At 41.4% G+C, this 22,803-nt stretch overlaps 1 protein-coding gene across 2 annotated transcripts in view; it reads left to right on the top strand.

Annotated features, from left to right (window-relative positions):
- Positions 1 to 22,803, top strand: part of LOC133580422 (protocadherin-15-like) — an 888,230-nt gene that overhangs the window by 394,575 nt on the left and 470,852 nt on the right. For both annotated transcript variants that reach the window (XM_061934831.1, XM_061934743.1), the window contains 2 exons: positions 5,514 to 5,624; positions 18,478 to 18,648. In XM_061934831.1, the coding sequence (XP_061790815.1) occupies positions 5,514 to 5,624; positions 18,478 to 18,648 (282 nt within the window). The remainder of the gene's footprint in view (positions 1 to 5,513; positions 5,625 to 18,477; positions 18,649 to 22,803) is intronic.

The following is a 22,803-nucleotide window of genomic DNA, read 5'->3' as shown; positions in this document are numbered from 1 at the left end:
ATAGATTTGACCATTGAAATTTGGTAATTTCCCGACCAATATTCTACAACACAAGTACAACGTTGAAACAACATGCTTTTTGACGGCATTTAATCAATGTTGTGTTCTGACGTTGATTTGACCGTTGAAATGTGGTCATTTTCCAACTAGCATTCTTCAACATAAATATAACGTTGAAACAACATACTTTGTGACGACATTTATTCAATGTCCGGTTGTGACGTTGATTTGACCGTTAAATTTGGTAATTTTCCAAATACCGGTAATATTCTACAACACAAACACAACGTTGAAACAACATGTTTTTTAACGTTTATTCAATGTTGGGTTCTGACATTGATTTGACCATTGAATTTTGGTCATTTTCCAACCAATATTTTACAACATTATTACGTTAAAATAACATGCTTTTTGACATTTAATCAATGTTGGGTTCTGACGTTGATTTGACCATTGACTTTTGGTCATTTTCCAACCAGTATTTTACAACATAAATACAATGTTTTTGACGACGTTTAATCAATGTTGGGTAATAATGTTGATTTGACCATTGAATTTTAGTCATTTTACAACCAATATTTTACAATATTATTACGTTGAAACAACATGCTTTTTGACAACGTTTAATCAATGTTGGGTTCTGACGTTGATTTGACTATTTAATTTTGGTTATTTTCCAACCATTATTTAACAACACAAATACAACATTGAAACAACATGCTTTTTGACGATGTCTAATCAATGTTGGGTTCTGACGTTGATTTGACCATTGACATTTGGTAATTTTCCAACTACCGGTAATATTTTACAACCCAAATACCACGTTGAAACAACATGCTTTTTGACGTTTAATCAATGTTGGGTTGTGATGTTGATTTGACCATTGAATTTTGGTCATTTCCCGACCAATATTCTACAACACAAGTACAACGTTGAAACAACATGCTTTTTGACGACGTTTAATTAATGTTGGGTTCTGACGTTGATTTGACCATTGAAGTTTGTTCATTTCCCAACTAATATTCTACAACACAAATACAACATTGAAACAACATGTTTTTTGACGTTAAATTAATGTTGGGTTCTGACATTGAGTTGACCATTGAAATTTGGTCATTTCCGGGCCAATAATCTACAACACAAATACAACGTTGAAACAACAAAGTTTGTGACGACGTTTATTCAATGTCCGGTTGTGACGCTGATTTGACCGTTAAATTTGGTCATTTTCCAACTACCGGTAATATTCTACAACCCAAATACAACGTTGAAACAACATGCTTTTTGACGTTTATTCAATGTTGGGTTCTGACATAGATTTGACCATTGAAATTTGGTCATTTCCCGACCAATATTCTACAACATAAATACAACGTTGAAACAACATGCTTTCTGACGACATTTAATCAATGTTGTGTTCTGACTTTGATTTGACCATTGAAATTTGGTCCTTTTCCAACTAACATTCTTCAACATAAATACAACTTTTGAAACAACATGCTTTGTGACAACGTTTATTCAATGTCCGGTTGTGACGTTGATTTGACCGTTAAATTTGGTAATTTTCCAACTACAGGTAATATTCTACAACACAAATACAACGTTGAAACAACATGTTTTTTGACGTTTATTCAATGTCGGGTTCTGACATTGATTTGACCATTGAAATGTGGTTATTTCCCAACCAATATTCTACAACACAAATACAACGTTGAAACAACATGCTTTTTGACGACGTTTAATCAATGTTGGGTTCTGACGTTGATTTGACCATTGAAATTTGGTCTTTTTCCAACTAACATTCTTCAACATAAATACAACGTTTGAAACAACATGCTTTGTGACGACGTTTATTCAATGTCCGGTTGTGACGTTGATTCGACCGTTAAATTTGGTAATTTTCCAACTACCGGTAATATTCTACAACACACATACGACGTTGAAACAACATGCTTTTTGACGTTTATTCAATGTTGGGTTCTGACGTTGATTTGACCATTGAATTTTGGTCATTTTCCAACCAATATTTCACATCATTATTACGTTAAAACAACATGCTTTTTGACGACGTTTAATCAATGTTGGGTTCTGACGTTGATTTGACCATTGAATTTTGGTCATTTTCCAACCAGTATTTTACAACATAAATACAATGTTTTTGACGACGTTTAATCAATGTTGGGTAATGATGTTGATTTGACCATTGAATTTTGGCCATTTTTCCAACCAATATTTTACAACATTATTGCGTTAAAATAACATGCTTTTTGACGACGTTTAATCAATGTTGGGTTCTGACGTTGATTTGACCATTGAAATTTGGTCATTTCCCAACCAATATTCTACAACTCAAACATAACGTTGAAACAACATGTTTTTTGACGTTAGATTAATGTTGGGGTCTGACATTGATTTGACCATTGAAATTTGGTCATTTCCAGACCAATATTCCACAACACAAATACAACGTTGAAACAACATGCTTTTTGATGTTTATTCAATGTCAGGTTGTGATGTTGATTTGACCATTGAAATTTGGTAATTTTCCAACTACCGGTAATATTTTACAACACAAATACAATGTTTAAACAACATGCTTTTTGACAACGTTTATTCAATATTAGGTCGTGACGTTGATTTGACGTTGAATTTTGGTCATGTCCCAACCAACAACGTGGATCCAACATTAAACTTCAATGTTGTCTCAGTTTACAAATACAACTATTTTGCCACGTTGTTTCAAAGTCAGTTTTAAAGGACATGTACGTATAATCAACGTTGTATCAATGACTTGTGCCTGCTGGATGGTGTTTCAACTGTTTGGAGATGATACCAAGCAGGTTATTGAACTTCGACACTGACAAATCATTACAACATTTGAGTGTGCTCGAAGTACAAAAAAAAAAAAAAAAAATATATATATATATATATATATATATATATATATATATATATATATATATATATATATATATATATAAAATATATATATATATATATATATATATATATATATATATATATATATATATATATATACATATATATTACTGTTGCTCTGTATTTGTTACTCAGTTTTCTTGCTACTCTCCATCAACTCCGTCAAATAAAGGAAATATCTGCATTGATTGATCAATGCCATTTATTTTACCTTGGTAGACTTTGCATGCAGTTGCAATTCCAAGACGTCTGATGGCAGTACTGAAAAGACTACTGTGTTTTTTCGTAGCGTAACAAATAGTATTTGCCATCTAGTTAAATGCGCCAGTCATCATTTGTTGAGCCCTACAAAGTGTTTATACTATAAGTACAGTACTTATTCGACACCAGCTTTTTAATTATACATGCATCTTAGTTGTAGTTGGCATTACCTAATTTGGAAGTGTTGAAATCGCCATGTGAAATCTGAAATGCTAATGGGTAGCATGTCTATGGAGAATCCTATGTAAGTTAGCATCAAGCTAGCACATTTTGAAAAGTGGAGCCTTACCATACTTTTGGGCACTTTCTTCCTGTTTTGTTAGCATGTAAAATGAAAGTATTACCTCGAGGCAGTCCGGCTGAGTCCGCTCTGAGTGCTTGACTGCTTGTTTCCCGGCCAAGTGCAGAGTCCACAACCGGATGTGACGTCACATGCCACACAGGTCTCACAATCTGGCACCATTTTTTTCGTGAATCAGTACTGGGTAGTTATGACGGACATTGGTCGGTACTTTTAACAGTACCGAATTTGGTACCCAACCCTGAATCCAATTGATAGCTTTCTTTGTTGTTGTTGGCTTAGCCGAGCCAATCCAATACAGTGCAGTAGAAAAGCATAATGCAGTCGTGGTCAAAAGTTTACATACACTTGTCTATCCATCCTTCCATTTTCCACTGCTTGTCACTTTCGGGGTCATGGGGGGTGCTGGAGCCAATCTCAGCTGCAAGTCGCCACCTTATTGCAGTAAATGGACAAAAATAAGACATTCTAGAGGAAAGTTCTGTGGTCAGATGAAACAAAAATTTAGTTGTTTGGCCACAATACCCAGCAATGTGTTCAGAGGAGAAAAGGTGAGGCCTTTAATCCCAGGAACACCATACCTACCGTCAAGCATGGTGGTGGTAGTATTATGTTCTGGGCCTGTTTTGCTGCCAATGGAACTGGTGCTTTACAGAGAGTAAATGGGACAATGAAAAAGGAGGATTACCTCCAAATTCTTCAGGACAAGCTAAAATCATCAACCCGGAGGTTGGGTCTTGGGCGCATTTGGGTGTTGCAACAGGACAATGACCCCAAACACACGTCAAAAATGGTAAAGGAATGGCTAAATCAGGCTAGAATTAAGGTTTTAGAATGGCCTTCCCAAAGTCCTGACTTAAACGTGTGGACAATGCTGAAGAAACAAGTCCATGTCAGAAAACCAACACATTTAGCTGAACTGCACCAATTTTGTCAAGAGGAGTGGTCAAAAATTCAAGCAGAAGCTTGTGGATGGCTACCAAAAGCGCCTTATTGCAGTGAAACTTGCCAAGGGACATGTAAGCAAATATTAACATTGCTGTATGTATACTTTTGACCCAGCACATTTGCTCACATTTTCAGTAGACCCATAATACATTCATAAAAGAATCAAACTTCATGAATGTTTTTTTTTGTGACCAACAAGTATGTGCTCCAATCACTCTATCAGAAAAAAAATAAAGAGTTGTAGAAATTATCGGAAACTCAAGACAGCCATGACATTATGTTCTTTACCAGTGTGCCAGAAAAATTGTATGTAAATTGTAAAAAAAAACTCCCAATGAACAGACAAGAGGCTGTCTTTGTTGCACCAAGCAAAGGCTTGGAAATTTCCATTGTGTACGATGGGAGGAGACGGGAGAGGGGTTATCTATTGTCATCCAAGACCTGCTCAAGCTAGATCCAGGACCAGCCCAAGCCCGAGGCATCTTTTTATTTTGTTTTCAATGTGACCAAAAACAAGAGCTGTTTACATACTCCCCATTCCTTTAGGAACAGATGTTGTTATGTAAACAGGGAATATCCAAATAAAAAGAGGTGGCGTACAATCTTTCGCCAGAGCGCCGGCGACACTGTAAGAGGTTACAAGTCGACACATTTCTCCTCAATTGAGCAAAATGTAATTCTGCCTCTGTTTGATTCTTTGCTTCTTGTCTTGTTTAATAGATGTCATCAGTGTTTGAACCTGACAAGTGTACGCAAACTTTTGACCATGACTGTATATATATATATATATATTTGATTAAAAATGTATAAAGACTGTTTCTCATAAATACATTTAATGTTTTGCTTAACAATGTAGTTAAGCTACGTAGCGCAGCTACAGGTAGCTTGTTACTGCCCATCACTGCCCCGTTGTGTTGGTCTATTCCGCTTGTACGCCCGTTGATTTCCTCTACATAGGGCAGACACACTCTGCAGTTCAAACAAATGGTCAAAAACAATGGTTCGCCTGTCACTAACTTGTTTAACACTTGCTTATTTCCCTGTCTTTCTCGCCCTTTTCCAGCCGTCCAACAGCACCGTGAGCGTCGCCAACACCCTTTCGGGACACATTGTTCTGGCTGAGAGGCTCAACTACGAGGAAAGAACGCGCTACCTTGTTTTGGTCCAAGCCAACGTGAGTGATGCTTACCCTCCTTTCAAGTATCATCAGCAGTTAAAAGTGCTCCTGTATCGACTGTTTTTTTCCGAAAGGGAATTAGCTATATATATATATATATATATATATACATATATATATATATATATATATATATATATATATATATATATATATATATATATATATATATATATATATATATATATATATATATATATATATATATATATATATATATATATATATATATGTATATATATATATATATGTATATATATATATATATATATATATATATATATATATATATATATGTATATGTATATATATTAGCTATATATCTGATAGTATATATCTGTATCATGAATCAATTTTATTGGACCCCGACTTAAAGGGGAACATTATCACCAGACCTATGTAAGCGTCAATATATACCTTGATGTTGCAGAAAAAAGACCATATATTTTTTTAACCGATTTCCGAACTCTAAATGGGTGAATTTTGGCGAATTAAACACCTTTCTAATATTCGCTCTCGGAGCGATGACGTCACATCGGGAAGCAATCCGCCATTTTCTCAAACACCGAGTCAAATCAGCTCTGTTAGTTTCCGTTTTTTCGACTGTTTTCCGTACCTTGGAGACATCATGCCTCGTCGGTGTGTTGTCGGAGGGTGTAACAACACGAACAGGGACGGATTCAAGTTGCACCAGTGGCCCAAAGATGCGAAAGTGGCAAGAAATTGGACGTTTGTTCCGCACACTTTACCGACGAAAGCTATGCTACGACAGAGATGGCAAGAATGTGTGGATATCCTGCGACACTCAAAGCAGATGCATTTCCAACGATAAAGTCAAAGAAATCTGCCGCCAGACCCCCATTGAATCTGCCGGAGTGTGTGAGCAATTCAGGGACAAAGGAGCTCGGTAGCACGGCAAGCAATGGCGGCAGTTTGTTCCCGCAGACGAGCGAGCTAAACCCCCTGGATGTCTTGGCTCACACCGTCCCTTATGCCATCGAAGATGATCAAGAGAAGAATATCAACCCTAGCTTCCCTGGCCTGCTGATGAGCGGATGAGGGTATGTCTACAGAATATATTAATTGTCTGCACTCTCAAAGTGCATGTTGTTGCCAAATGTATTTCATATGCTGTAAACCTAGTTCATAGTTGTTAGTTTCCTTTAATGCCAAACAAACACATACCAATCGTTGGTTAGAAGGCGATCGCCGAATTCGTCCTCACTTTCTCCCGTGTCGCTGGCTGTCGTGTCGTTTTCGTCGGTTTCGCTTGCATACGGTTCAAACCGATATGGCTCAATAGCTTCAGTTTCTTCTTCAATTTCGTTTTCGCTACCTGCCTCCACACTACAACCATCCGTTTCAATACATGCGTAATCTGTTGAATCGCTTAAGCCGCTGAAATCCGAGTCTGAATCCGAGCTAATGTCGCTATAGCTTGCTGTTCTATGCGCCATGTTTGTTTATGTTGGCATCACTATGTGACGTCACAGGAAAATGGACGGGTGTATATAACGATGGTTAAAATCAGGCACTTTGAAGCTTTTTTTAGGGATATTGCGTGATGGGTGAAATTTTGAAAAAAACTTCGAAAAATAAAATAAGCCACTGGGAACTGATTTTTAATGGTTTGAACCATTCTGAAATTGTGATAATGTTCCCCTTTAAACAAGTTGAAAAACGTATTCCATTTAGGGGTCAATTGTACGGAATATGTACTTCACTGTGCAATCTACTAATAAAAGTCTCAATCAATCAATCAAAAAGTTTCAAGTTTAACGCAAGCGTTCACTCTGGCTTAAGATTGGAATTGACTGGATTGGTGGCGGCCCTGCTGGAAAAGGTCATTAGTCATCCTAAAATAACAATTTCCGAGGGCCAAATGTCAGGGAAAACATTCACCTGCACCTCGGAGGTAAATGCCATCCATTATCCTCGGAGGTACCGGGACGTCGACCCGAGAATTTTAATTATGAACACCTTTAACATATGTGAAAGGTAGGAGGGAATAAAGTCATCACTGTTTTGTTCCCCCCCCCCCCCAGAAGGTCAAAGACGGGGGGGTGGGGCTATATTGATTTGTGCTGATATTGACCTTCAGCTGATTGACATACAGTGTGACCATGCAGCTGAGCTCCGAGTGGTCCTCTGAGCTCCATTAGTGACTAAGCAGTCATCTATCTCACGTATAAATCATCAGAGGCCCCCAAAATAAATTATTATATCACCGTCTCCCTGCAATACATTCAAACATGGCTGCAAACTGTCCTGTGATCGTCGACATTTGCTCATTTAGCATCTGATACCTTTTATGTCAGTGCACACATTCATTAAAATATATACTTATACATTAAATTTGATTACATTGTGCATCGGTTGGGGATATCTCTGCGCCGCTGACCCGTCTCCGCTCGAGATGGTCTCCTGCTGGCCCCACTATGGACTGGACTCTCACTATTATGTTAGATCCACTGTGGACTGGACTCTCACACTACTATGTTAGATCCACTATGGACTGGACTCTCACTATTATATTAGATCCACTATGGACTAGACTCTCACTATTATGTTAGATCCACTATGGACTGGACTCTCACTATTATGTTAGATCCACTATGGACTGGACTCTCACACTATTATGTTAGATCAACTATGGACTGGACTCTCACTATTATGTTAAATCCACTATGGACTGGACTCTCACTATTATGTTAGATCCACTATGGACTGGACTCTCACTATTATGTTAGATCCACTATGGACTGGACTCTCACTATTATGTTAGATCCACTATGGACTGGACTCTCGCAATATTATATTAGATCCACTATGGACTGGACTCTCACTATTATGTTAGATCCACTATGGATTGGACTCACACTATTATGTTAGATCCACTATGGACTGGACTCTCACACTATTATGTTAGATCCACTATGGACTGTACTCTCACTATTATGTTAGATCCACTATGGACTGGACTCTCACTATTATGTTAGATCCACTATGGACTGGACTCTCACACTATTATGTTAGATCCACTATGGACTGGACTCTCACTATTATGTTAAATCCACTATGGACTGGACTCTCACACTATTATGTTAGATCCACTATGGACTGGACTCTCACACTATTATGTTAGATCCACTATGGACTGGACTCTCACTATTATGTTAGATTCACTATGGACTGGACTCTCACACTATTATGTTAGATCCACTATGGACTGGACTCTCACACTATTATGTTAGATCCACTATGGACTGTACTCTCACTATTATGTTAGATCCACTATGGACTGGACTCTCACTATTATGTTAGATCCACTATGGACTGGACTCTCACACTATTATGTTAGATCCACTATGGACTGGACTCTCACTATTATGTTAAATCCACTATGGACTGGACTCTCACACTATTATGTTAGATCCACTATGGACTGGACTCTCACACTATTATGTTAGATCCACTATGGACTGGACTCTCACTATTATGTTAGATTCACTATGGACTGGACTCTCACACTATTATGTTAGATCCACTATGGACTGGACTCTCACACTATTATGTTAGATCCACTATGGACTGGACTCTCACTATTATGTTAAATCCACTATGGACTGGACTCTCACTATTATGTTAGATCCACTATGGACTGGACTCTCACTATTATGTTAGATCCACTATGGACTGGACTCTCACACTATTATGTTAGATCAACTATGGACTGGACTCTCACACTATTATGTTAGATCCACTATGGACTGGACTCTCACACTACATGTTAGATCCACTATGGACTGGACTCTCACTATTATGTTAGATCCACTATGGACTGGACTCTCACTATTATGTTAGATCCACTATGGACTGGACTCTCACACTATTATGTTAGATCCACTATGGACTGGACTCTCACTATTATGTTAAATCCACTATGGACTGGACTCTCACACTATTATGTTAGATCCACTATGGACTGGACTTTCACTATTATGTTAGATCCACTATGGACTGGACTCTCACTATTATGTTAGATCCACTATGGACTGGACTCTCACTATTATGTTAGATCCACTATGGACTGGACTCTCGCAATATTATATTAGATCCACTATGGACTGGACTCTCACTATTATGTTAGATCCACTATGGATTGGACTCACACTATTATGTTAGATCCACTATGGACTGGACTCTCACTATTATGTTAGATCCACTATGGACTGGACTCTCACTATTATGTTAGATCCACTATGGACTGGACTCTCACACTATTATGTTAGATCAACTATGGACTGGACTCTCACACTATTATGTTAGATCCACTTTGGACTGGACTCTCACACTACATGTTAGATCCACTATGGACTGGACTCTCACTATTATGTTAGATCCACTATGGACTGGACTCTCACTATTATGTTAGATCCACTATGTACTGGACTCTCACAATATTATATTAGATCCACTATGGACTGGACTCTCACTATTATGTTAGATCCACTATGGATTGGACTCACACTATTATGTTAGATCCACTATGGACTGGACTCTCACACTATTATGTTAGATCCACTATGGACTGGACTCTCACTATTATGTTAGATTCACTATGGACTGGACTTTCACAATATTATGTCAGACCCACTCGACGTCCATTGCATTCGGTCTCTCCTAAACATGTCAGGTTCAAACACTAATGACATCTATTAAACAAGACAAGAGGCAAAGAATCAAACAGAAACATAATTCAATTTGGACTCAATCTTGAGAAGAGCCGTCTGTACAATGTACACTTGCACAGTATCTCAGCACGCTCTGCCAAAAGATTGCATGCCTCCTTCTTTTATTTTGGACCCACATGGCCACCTTTGTTTCCAAAGGACAAAGGTCGCAAAAAGTTCACAGAAAAGGTCGTAAACAATTCACAGGAAAGGTCAACTCCAAAAAAGTTTGTAAAATAGTTCAAAAAGAGTTCCATAAAATAGTTCAAAAAGAGTTCGTAAAATTAATTTATCGTGGGATCACACTCCTCAGCCTTCCCGGTAAGGTCTATTCAGGTGTACTGGAGAGGAGGCTACGCCGGATAGTCGAACCTCGGATTCAGGAGGAACAGTGTGGTTTTCGTCCTGGTCGTGGAACTGTGGACCAGCTCTATACTCTCGGCAGGGTCCTTGAGGGTGCATGGGAGTTTGCCCAACCAGTCTACATGTGCTTTGTGGACTTGGAGAAGGCATTCGACCGTGTCCCTCGGGAAGTCCTGTGGGGAGTGCTCAGAGATTATGGGGTAACGGACTGTTTTATTGTGGCGGTCCGCTCCCTGTGTGATCAGTGTCAGAGCTTGGTCCGCATTGCCGGCAGTAAGTCGGACACGTTTCCAGTGAGGGTTGGACTCCGCCAAGGCTGCCCTTTGTCACCGATTCTGTTCATAACTTTTATGGACAGAATTTCTAGGCGCAGTCAAGGCGTTGAGGGGATCCGGTTTGGTGGCTGCAGGATTAGGTCTCTGCTTTTTGCAGATGATGTGGTCCTGATGGCTTCATCTGGCCAGGATCTTCAGCTCTCACTGGATCGGTTCGCAGCTGAGTGTGAAGCGACTGGGATGGGAATCAGCACCTCCAAGTCCGAGTCCATGGTTCTCGCCCGGAAAAGGGTGGAGTGCCATCTCCGGGTTGGGGAGGAGACCCTGCCCCAAGTGGAGGAGTTCAAGTACCTCGGAGTCTTGTTCACGAGTGAGGGAAGCGTGGATCGTGAGATCGACAGGCGGATCGGTGCGGCGTCTTCAGTAATGCGTACGCTGTATCGATCCGTTGTGGTAAAGAAGGAGCTGAGCCGGAAGGCAAAGCTCTCAATTTACCGGTCGATCTACGTTCCCATCCTCACCTATGGTCATGAGCTTTGGGTTATGACCGAAAGGACAAGATCACGGGTACAAGCGGCCGAAATGAGTTTCCTCCACCGGGTGGCGGGGCTCTCCCTTAGAGATAGGGTGAGAAGCTCTGCCATCCGCGGGGAGCTCAAAGTAAAGCCGCTGCTCCTCCACATCGAGAGGAGCCAGATGAGGTGGTTTGCGCATCTGGTCAGGATGCCACCCAATCACCTCCCTCGGGAGGTGTTTAGGGCACGTCCGACCGGTAGGAGGCCACGGGGAAGACCCAGGACACGTTGGGAAGACTATGTCTCCCGGCTGGCCTGGGAACGCCTCGGGATCCCCCGGGAAGAGCTGGACGAAGTGGCTGGGGAGAGGGAAGTCTGGGCTTCCCTGCTTAGGCTGCTGCCCCCGCGACCCGACCTCGGATAAGCGGAAGAAGATTGATGGATGGATGGAGTTCGTAAAATACTTCATAAAGAGGTCGTCTGGAAATTGGGCAGATCCTGTCATCTCTCCGCTCTGAAGTCCTTGGGCCAGAACAACATCCTTCTGTTGAATACCATGCATGAAAGAACACAGGAACACATTCAAACACATGTCTGATATTCTGGGTAGTATTTTTAGGAGTACAGTCACAGACATGACATTGTATAGTTTACAGTTGCATACTCAACTGTTGTATGCACAAAACTTGCGCATAGTTCGACTCCCATTACATTTGAAAATCGTTCCTCGGGCTGTTTGGAGTCAACTTTGCATAACAGAGCTGGTATAACGTTTTACTTTAGGATGTATAATGTCCGTCTCTTGGGGGGACATGATGAGAAAATGCAAAACAAGTCCAACTAATGATGCTATAAAGCAGCAAAGACAACATTGATGATGGTATTTACACACACACACACACACACACACACTCAAACACACACTTCCGTCGGTCTTTGCCCTCGGCGATTGGATGGGAAAATAATTCAGTCCATCCAGGCTTGGACGTAATGGTTCTATTCCAGTAAGTATTCCATAGCTGGGAGTTGTGATTTCATTACAGCGAGCCAATAACTCAGCCTAAAGTGTAAAGATATAAGATTAAACCCGACTGGATGCAGGATTTGGGCTACCGTCGATGGTCATTTAGCAGCTGTTCCCGTCTGGACGGTCACCTGACGAGTCCTGTGAGAGGCTCCTCTAAATAAAATTAAAAAAAAGGCGTGGTATTTACTAGAAATATGCTGCTTGTGTGAAAAGTGGAATTATAACAACATTTTTAAAGGGGAAGTGCACTTTTATTTGGGAATTTTGCCCATCACTCCCAATCCTTATGTAAGACAAGCACACATACATCCATCCATCCATCCATCTTCTTCCGCTTATCCGAGGTCGGGTCGTGGGGGCAGCAGCTTAAGCAGGGAAGCCCAGACTTCCCTCTCCCCAGCCACTTCGTCCAGCTCCTCCCGGGGGATCCCGAGGCGTTCCCAGGCCAGCCGGGAGACATAGTCTTCCCAACGTGTCCTGGGTCTTCCCCGTGGCCTCCTACCGGTCGGACGTGCCCGAAACACCTTCCTAGGGAGGCGTTCGGGTGGCATCCTGACCAGGTGCCCGAACCACCTCATCTGGCTCCTCTCGATATGGAGGAGCAGCGGCTTTACTTTGAGCTCCTCCCGGATGACAGATCTTCTCACCCTATCTCTAAGGGAGAGGCCCGCCACTCGGCGGAGGAAACTCATTTCGGCCGCTTGTACCCGTGATCTTGTCCTTTCGGTCATGACCCAAAGCTCATGACCATAGGTGAGGATGGGAACGTAGATCGACCGGTAAATCGAGAGCTTTGCCTTCCGGCTCAGCTCCTTCTTCACCACAACGGATCGATACAGCGTCCGCATTACTGAAGACGCCGCACCGATCCGCCTGTCGATCTCACGATCCACTCTTCCCCCACTCGTGAACAAGACTCCGAGGTACTTGAACTCCTCCACTTGGGGCAAGATCTCCTCCCCAACCCGGAGATGGCACTCCACCCTTTTCCGGGAGAGAACCATGGACTCGGACTTGGAGGTGCTGATTCCCATCCCAGTCGCTTCACACTCGGCTGCGAACCGATCCAGTGAGAGCTGAAGATCTTGGCCGGAGGAAGCCATCAGGACCACATCATCTGCAAATAGCAGAGACCTAATCCTGCAGCCACCAAACCATATCCCCTCAACGCCTTGACTGCGCCTAGAAATTCTGTCCATAAAGGTTATGAACAGAATCGGTGACAAAGGGCAGCCTTGGCGGAGTCCAACCCTCACTGGAAACGTGTCCGACTTACTGCCGGCAATGCGGACCAAGCTCTGGCACTGATCATACAGGGAGCGAACCGCCACAATAAGACAGTCCGTTACCCCGTACTCTCTGAGCACTCCCCACAGGACTTCCCGGGGTACACGGTCGAATGCCTTCTCCAAGTCCACAAAGCACATGTAGACTGGTTGGGCAAACTCCCATGCACCCTCAAGGACCCTGCCGAGAGTATAGAGCTGGTCCACAGTTCCACGACCAGGACGAAAACGCACACATACAGTCGTGGTCAAAATTTTACATACACTTTACATCAGTGTTTTTCAACCTTTTTTGAGCCAAGGCGTTGACAAAATGCGGAGGCACACCACCAGCAGAAATCACTAAAAAACGAAACTCCGTTGACAGTAAAAAGTTGTTGTCACAATTGTTGGATATGACTTTAAAGCATAACCAAGCATGCATCAATATAGCTCTTGTCTCAAAGTAGGTGTACCGTCACCACCTGTTACATCACACCATGACTTATTTGGACTTTTTTTGCTGTTTTCCTGTGTGTAGTGTTTTAGTTCTTGTCTTGCGCTCCTATTTTGGTGGCTTTTTCTCTTTTTTTGGTATTTTCCTGTAGCAGTTTCAGGTCTTCCTTTGAGCGATATTTCCCGCATCTGCTTTGTTATTACCCTTCTTTGTCAATTGTCACGTCATGTTCGGATGTACTTTGTGGACGCCATCTTTGTTCCACAGTAAGTCTTTGCTGTCGTCCAGCATTCTGTTTTTGTTTACTTTGTAGCCAGTTCGGTTTTAGTTTCGTTACGCATAGCCTTCCCTAAGCTTCAATGCCTTTTCTTAGGGGCACTCACCTTTTGTTTATCTTTGGTTGAAGCATTAGACACCTTTTTACCTGCACGCTGCCTTCCGCTGTTTCCGACACCTACAAAGCAATTAGCTACCGGCTGCCACCTACTGATATGGAAGAGTATTACACGGTTACTCTGCCGAGCTCTAGACAGCACCGACACTCAACAACAACACATCATGTGCAGACTATAATTACTGGTTTGCAAAAAAATGTTTTTTACCCCAAATAGGTGAAATTAAATAATCTCCCACGGCACACCAAACTGTATCTCACGGCACACTCGTGTGCCGCGGCACAGTGGTTGAAAAACACTACTTTACATCATGTCATGGCTGTCTTGAGTTTCCAATCATTCCTACAACTCTTATTGTTTTGTAATAGAGTGATTGGAGCACAGACACTTTTGGTAGCCATCCACAAGTTTCTGCTTGAATTTTTGACCACTCCTCTTGACAAAATTGATGCAGTTCACCTAAATGTGTTGGTATTCTGACATGGACTTGTTTCTTCAGCATTGTCCACACTTTGGGAAGGCCATTCTAAAACCTTCATTCTAGCCTGATTTAGCCATTCCTTTACCACGTTTGACGTGTGTTTGGGGTCATTATCCTGTTGGAACACCCAACTGCGCCCAAGACCCAACCTCCGGGCTGATGATTTTAGGTTGTCCTGAATAATTTGGAGGTAATCCTCCTTTTTTCATTGTCCCATTTACTCTCTGTAAAGCACCAGTTCCATTGGCAGCAAAACAGGCCCAGAGCATAATACTACCACCACCAAGATTGACGGTAGGAATGGTGTTCTTGGGATTAAAGGCCTCACCTTTTCTCCTCCAAACATAATGTTGGGTATTGTGGCCATTCATAAAAGAACCAAACTTCATGAATGTTTTTTTGTGACCAACAAGTTGTTATGTTTAGACTAAAGGGGAGGTGACGGAGGGTAGGTACACCATGAGAAAACTAAGTTCCCGCACTGATCCTTGGGTCCACTGGTCCTTTATTGAGCTTGCCCTCATCAGACCCAGGAGTGTAGATTGCCGGTGAGTGATTGCAGCTGGTGGCTGCTGCAGGGCGGGGACGCGCGCGGCGCGTCCCTGGATGTGCGCACCCGTGGGCGTGTCCCGAGGTGCGCACAGACGGATGAGCGGCGTTGGCAGGAGCCTGAGCCGTAACACAAGTATGTGCTCCAATCACTCTATCACAAAAAAATAAGTTGTAGAAATGATTGGAAACTCAAGACAGCCATGACATGATGTTCTTTACAAGTGTATGTCAACTTTTGAAGGTGTCTGTTACTACAATATATATATATATATGTACTTGCAGTGTGTATATAAAACATTGATGGAGGGTTTTGAAGTTGTCTTAGAGGCTTTGAAGGTTACAAAATAAATAAAAAAGTGTGTTCTTGTCTCTCAATAATGATTGTGAACGACGGGCAAAATAAAAATAAAAAAGTGCTGTTCCCCTTTAAGTTAATAATGACACATTATATGACTATTTTAAATTCATATTCTGGAAATGTTATTTTGAATTTGCTGGCCCGAACCCTAACCTTAAAAAAAAACCTAATCTTTTATTTTTAATTATAAACGTGAATAATAAAAGTGGTTTATCTCGATATGGTCTAGTCTGGAGATGTCAAAACATCTTTTAAAGTGGAAAATGTAATTTGTTCACATGTTGTCAGGTTCAAACACTGATGTCATCTATTAAACAAGACAAGAAGCAAATAATTAAACAGAGACATGATTAAATTTGGCTCAATTTGAGGAGAAACGTCGAGGCTGTACTCTTGCACAGTCTCCAGCACGCTCCGGCGAAAGATTGCACGGCACTTCTTTTATTTGGACTTTCCCTGATTACATGGCAACAGCTGTTTCTAAGGGACGTGGGTCGTAAACAGCCATTGCCTTTGATTACAAAACAGTTCACAGAAAAGGTGCCTTGAGGGGAGTCAGGCCCTGCTTCCTCTCCGCTTTGTAGTTCTGGGGTCAAGACGATATCTTTCTGTTGATTACAATGCATGAATGAAACCGAACACCTTCATGTTGCTTCCCATCCTACACAGTGGAGTTTTACAAGCCTTCTGCTTGGTAGGATTAAAGACAGCTTTTGTCTGCTCGCCGGGAACTCATTGAAACACAAAGATTTTAGATAACTTATACAACTATTCTGACACATGTCTTATATCCAGCCCTGATTACGCTGACTCTACAAACCCCGTTTCCATATGTGTGTTAGATGTATATATAATTGGAATACAATGATTTGCAAATCCTTTTCAACCCATATTCAATTGAATGCACTACAAAGACAAGATATTTGATGTTCAAACTCATAAACTTTTTTTTTTTTTTTTTTTTTTGCAAATAATAATTAACTTAGAATCTCATGGCTGCAACACGTTCCAAAGAAGTTGGGAAAGGGCATGTTCACCACTGTGTTACATGGCCTTTCCTTTTAACAACACTCAGTAAAGGTTTGGGAACTGAGGAGACACATTTTTGAAGCTTCTCAGGTGGAATTCTTTCCCATTCTTGCTTGATGTACAGCTTAAGTTGTTCAACAGTCCGGGGGTCTCCGTTGTGCTATTTTAGGCTTCATAATGCGCCACACATTTTCAATGGGAGACAGGTCTGGACTACAGGCAGGCCAGTCTAGTACCTGCACTCTTTTACTATGAAGCCACGTTGATGTAACACGTGGCTTGGCATTGTCTTGCTGGAATAAGCAGGGGCGTCCATGATAACGTTGCTTGGATGGCAACATATGTTGCTCCAAAACCTGTATGTACCTTTCAGCATTAATGGCGCCTTCACAGATGTGTAAGTTACCCATGTTTTGGGCACTAATACACCCCCATACCATCACACATGCTGGCTTTTACACTTTGCGCCTATAACAATCCGGATGGTTCTTTTCCTCTTTGACGTCCACAGTTTCCAAAAACAATTTGAAATGTGGACTCGTCAGACCCACAGAACACTTTTCCACTTTGTATCAGTCCATCTTAGATGAGCTCAGGCCCAGCGAAGCCGACTGCGTTTCTGGGCGTTGTTGATAAACGGTTTTTCGCCTTGCATAGGAGAGTTTTAACTTGCACTTACAGATGTAGCGACCAACTGTAGTTACTGACAGTGGGTTTCTGAAGTGTTCCTGAGCCCATGTGGTGATATCCTTTACACACTGATGTCGCTTGTTGATGCAGTACAGCCTGAGGGATCGAAGGTCACGGGCTTAGCTGCTTACGTGCAGTGATTTCTCCAGATTCTCTGAACCCTTTGATGATATTACGGAGCGTAGATGGTGAAATCCCTAAGTTCCTTGCAATAGCTGGTTGAGAAAGGTTTTTCTTAAACTGTTCAACAATTTGCTCACGCATTTGTTGACAAAGTGGTGACCCTCGCCCCATCCTTGTTTGTGAACGACTGAGCATTTCATGGAATCTACTTTTATACCCAATCATGGCACCCACCTGTTCCCAATTTAGCCTGTTCACCTGTGGGATGTTCCAAATAAGCATTCCTCAACTTTATCAGTATTTATTGCCACCTTTCCCAACTTCTTTGTCACGTGTTGCTGGCATCAAATTCTAAAGTTAATGATTAATTGCAAAAAAAATAAAATGTTTATCAGTTTGAACATCAAATATGTTGTCTTTGTAGCATATTCAACTGAATATGGGTTGAAAATGAATCATTGTATTCCGTTTATATTTACATCTAGCACAAATTCCCAACTCATATGGAAACGGGGTTTGTATTTTGAAGTGCGTGCAAAAACTCTGCAGGGAAGTTTTAAAAGTGGACATTTGTTTCTTCCTTCCAGGACCGCGCTCCGTACCCTCCCAACAGACGTACCGCCACCACCACGCTGACGGTGGACGTCTTAGACGGCGACGACCTTGGACCCATGTTCCTGCCTTGCGTTTTGGTCAACAACACCCAGGACTGCAACCCCCTCACCTACCACGCCGCTATCCCAGAATTCACCGAACCGGTAAGATCCCTCACCTTTTTTTGACATAACTTGGAGCCCTTTTTTTTACGGTATTTGTATGATATCGTCATCGGCGTACACGTCTCCTCTTTAAAAGCCTCATCTCTGTATGGAGGCTGAATGGTGCTGAGGCTGTGAGGCATCGCTATGGTGATTCTCGGGGCAATTTTCTGGTGCGTTAGACCAGCAATTAGAGCTGAAGGCTGCGTTAACCCTACGCTGACCGTCGAACACCACAGGAATTCATAAGAGAAAAAAAAAAAACAAGTAGCGAGAAAGCCTGTTAAAAATGATCATTTTATCCAAAAGTGTGCACTGATATTTTTAATCCTCTGCAAATACATCTTGTTTAAAACGTATGACAATCTAATCTCTAGTACTGTTAATTTATTACATTTTGGTGCTTCTTTAGGGGCGAGGAATGTAACGGTCAGACAATGTACTATCACGGTTATTGTGACTAAAATGATCATTGCTATGAACCATACTTGCCAACCTTGAGACCTCCGATTTCGGGAGGTGGGGGGAGGGGATGGGACGGGGGCGTGGTTGGGGGCGTGGCTAAAGGGGAGGAGTATATTTACAGCTAGAATTCACCAAGTCAAGTATTTCATATATATATATATATATATATAATAAATACTTGACGTTCAGTGAATTCTAGCTATATATATACAGGTAAAAGCCAGTAAATTAGAATATTTTGAAAAACTTGATTTATTTCAGTAATTGCATTCAAAAGGTGTAACTTGTACATTATATTTATTCATTGCACACAGACTGATGCATTCAAATGTTTATTTCATTTAATTTTGATGATTTGAAGTGGCAACAAATGAAAATCCAAAATTCCGTGTGTCACAAAATTAGAATATTACTTAAGGCTAATACAAAAAAGGGATTTTTAGAAATGTTGGCCAACTGAAAAGTATGAAAATGAAAAATAAGAGCATGTACAATACTCAATACTTGGTTGGAGCTCCTTTTGCCTCAATTACTGCGTTAATGCGGCGTGGCATGGAGTCGATGAGTTTCTGGCACTGCTCAGGTGTTATGAGAGCCCAGGTTGCTCTGATAGTGGCCTTCAACTCTTCTGCGTTTTTGGGTCTGGCATTCTGCATCTTCCTTTTCACAATACCCCACAGATTTTCTATGGGGCTAAGGTCAGGGGAGTTGGCGGGCCAATTTAGAACAGAAATACCATGGTCCGTAAACCAGGCACGGGTAGATTTTGCGCTGTGTGCAGGCGCCAAGTCCTGTTGGAACTTGAAATCTCCATCTCCATAGAGCAGGTCAGCAGCAGGAAGCATGAAGTGCTCTAAAACTTGCTGGTAGATTACTGCGTTGACCCTGGATCTCAGGAAACAGAGTGGACCGACACCAGCAGATGACATGGCACCCCAAACCATCACTGATGGTGGAAACTTTACACTAGACTTCAGGCAACGTGGATCCTGTGCCTCTCCTGTCTTCCTCCAGACTCTGGGACCTCGATTTCCAAAGGAAATGCAAAATTTGCATGGTTGGGTGATGGTTTGGGGTGCCATGTCATCTGCTGGTGTCGGTCCACTCTGTTTCCTGAGATCCAGGGTCAACGCAGCCGTCTACCAGCAAGTTTTAGAGCACTTCATGCTTCCTGCTGCTGACCTGCTCTATGGAGATGGAGATTTCAAGTTCCAACAAGACTTGGCGCCTGCACACAGCGCAAAATCTACCCGTGCCTGGTTTACGGACCATGGTATTTCTGTTCTAAATTGGCCCGCCAACTCCCCTGACCTTAGCCCCATAGAAAATCTGTGGGGTATTGTGAAAAGGAAGATGCAGAATGCCAGACCCAAAAACGCAGAAGAGTTGAAGGCCACTATCAGAGCAACCTGGGCTCTCATAACACCTGAGCAGTGCCAGAAACTCATCGACTCCATGCCACGCCGCATTAACGCAGTAATTGAGGCAAAAGGAGCTCCAACCAAGTATTGAGTATTGTACATGCTCATATTTTTCATTTTCATACTTTTCAGTTGGCCAACATTTCTAAAAATCCCTTTTTTGTATTAGCCTTAAGTAATATTCTAATTTTGTGACACACGGAATTTTGGATTTTCATTTGTTGCCACTTCAAATCATCAAAATTAAATGAAATAAACATTTGAATGCATCAGTCTGTGTGCAATGAATAAATATAATGTACAAGTTACACCTTTTGAATGCAATTACTGAAATAAATCAAGTTTTTCAAAATATTCTAATTTACTGGCTTTTACCTGTGTATATATATATATATATATATATATATATATATATATATATATATATATATATATATATATATATATATATATATATATATATATATATAAGAAATACTTGAATTTCAGTGTTCATTTATTTACACATATACACACACATAACACTCATCTACTCATTGTTGAGTTAAGGGTTGAATTGTCCATCCTTGTTCTATTCTCTGTCACTATTTTTCGAACCATGCTGAACACCCTCTCTGATGATGCATTGCTGTGTGGCACGCACAAAAGTGCTTTCATCAAATGCACTAGATGGCAGTATTGTCCTGTTTAAGAGTGTCACAACATTGCTGTTTACGGCAGACGAACTGCTTTACGGTATACAAAAAAAGTGGCTGCTGTTGTTGTGTGTTGTTGCCGCGCTGGGAGGACGTTAATGAAACTGCCTAACAATAAACCCACATAAGAAACCAAGAACTCGCCCTCCATCATTCTATAGTTATAACGTGATTGGGCAGGTACGCTTTTTTATATTGTGGAGGACCTGAGTCCGCCTGAATTTCGGGAGATTTTCGTGAGAACATTTGTCCCGGGAGGTTTTCGGGAGAGGCGCTGAATTTCGGGAGTCTCCCGGAAAATCCGGGAGGGTTGGCAAGTATGCTATGAACAAACAGTAATATTGAATGTGCTCAAAAATAGACTCACTTCAGTTTTAAACCAAGTTTTTTTTTTACTAAATAAACAACATGCACACAATTAGCGCATAGTGGGAAAAAATATCAGTATGGCAATATATCACAATTAGAGATGTCTGATATTATCAGACTGCCTGTTATGTTTGCTGAGGGGAGGTGACGGCAACAGACACCAGGGGGCAGTATAGCTCTAAGTATTTATTATATATTAAAGTACCAATGATTGTCACACACACTAGGTGTGGTGAAATGTGTCCTCTGCATTTGACCCATCCCCTTGTTTCACCCTCTGGGAGGTGTGGGGAGCAGTGAGCAGCAGCGGTAGCCGCGCCCGGGAATAATTTTTGGTGATTTAACCCCCAATTCCAACCCTTGATGCTGAGTGCCAAGCAGGGAGGTAATTGGTCCAATTTTTATAGTCTTTGGCAGGGGTGCTCATTACGTCCATCGCGAGCTACCGGTCGATCTCGGAGGGTGTGTCAGTCGATCACCAGCCAGGCATTAAAAAAATAGTCCTAAAAATGAGCGATCATAAATCTTCACTATGACGTCACTTTTGTCACTTGATTGACATTCACGGCACCCGAGGGTCTTCTGAGATGACGCTGGCTGCTGCCAGCTCATTAAAATTACCGACTGGAAGGCGAGAAACACTTGATTTCAACAGACTCTGGCGCCGTACCTGTCGTCAAAACTCCAAAGACCGACTGCACAGTTGCACAGTTGCGCTAACAAAATAAGAGTCTCAGAAAGCTGGCTGGCGTGCACAAGCTAACAAGCTACGGAGTTTGCCGACAATGTATTTCTTGTAAAGTGTATACAAAGGAGTACGGAAGCTGGACAAATAAGATGCCAAAAACCAACCACTTTCATGTGGTATTGGACAGAAAGGAGGACTTTTTTTCTCCTCCATTCGAAAATGCGGACGTTATCAGCACCACTGTCTGATTCCTATCAATGCAAGTCATCAGAATCAGGTAATACACCAACTTATATCCTTGTCTTCAGGAAAGAAAGGAATCTATATGTGTTAAACATGCTTGTATTATCTTTAAACACCTTTAACTTGTTAACAATATTAACTATGTGTTAAACATCCTTGTATTATCTTTAAACACCTTTAAGTTGTTAACAATATTAACTATATGTATTAAACATGCTTGTATTATCTTTAAACACCTTTAACTTGTTAACAATATTAACTATATGTGTTAAAC

Source organism: Nerophis lumbriciformis, linkage group LG02 (assembly GCF_033978685.3).
Source record: "Nerophis lumbriciformis linkage group LG02, RoL_Nlum_v2.1, whole genome shotgun sequence".
Taxonomy (NCBI): Eukaryota; Metazoa; Chordata; class Actinopteri; order Syngnathiformes; family Syngnathidae; genus Nerophis; species Nerophis lumbriciformis.
Note: the sequence above shows the minus strand (reverse complement) of the source record. Positions and strands in the feature narration are given on the sequence as shown.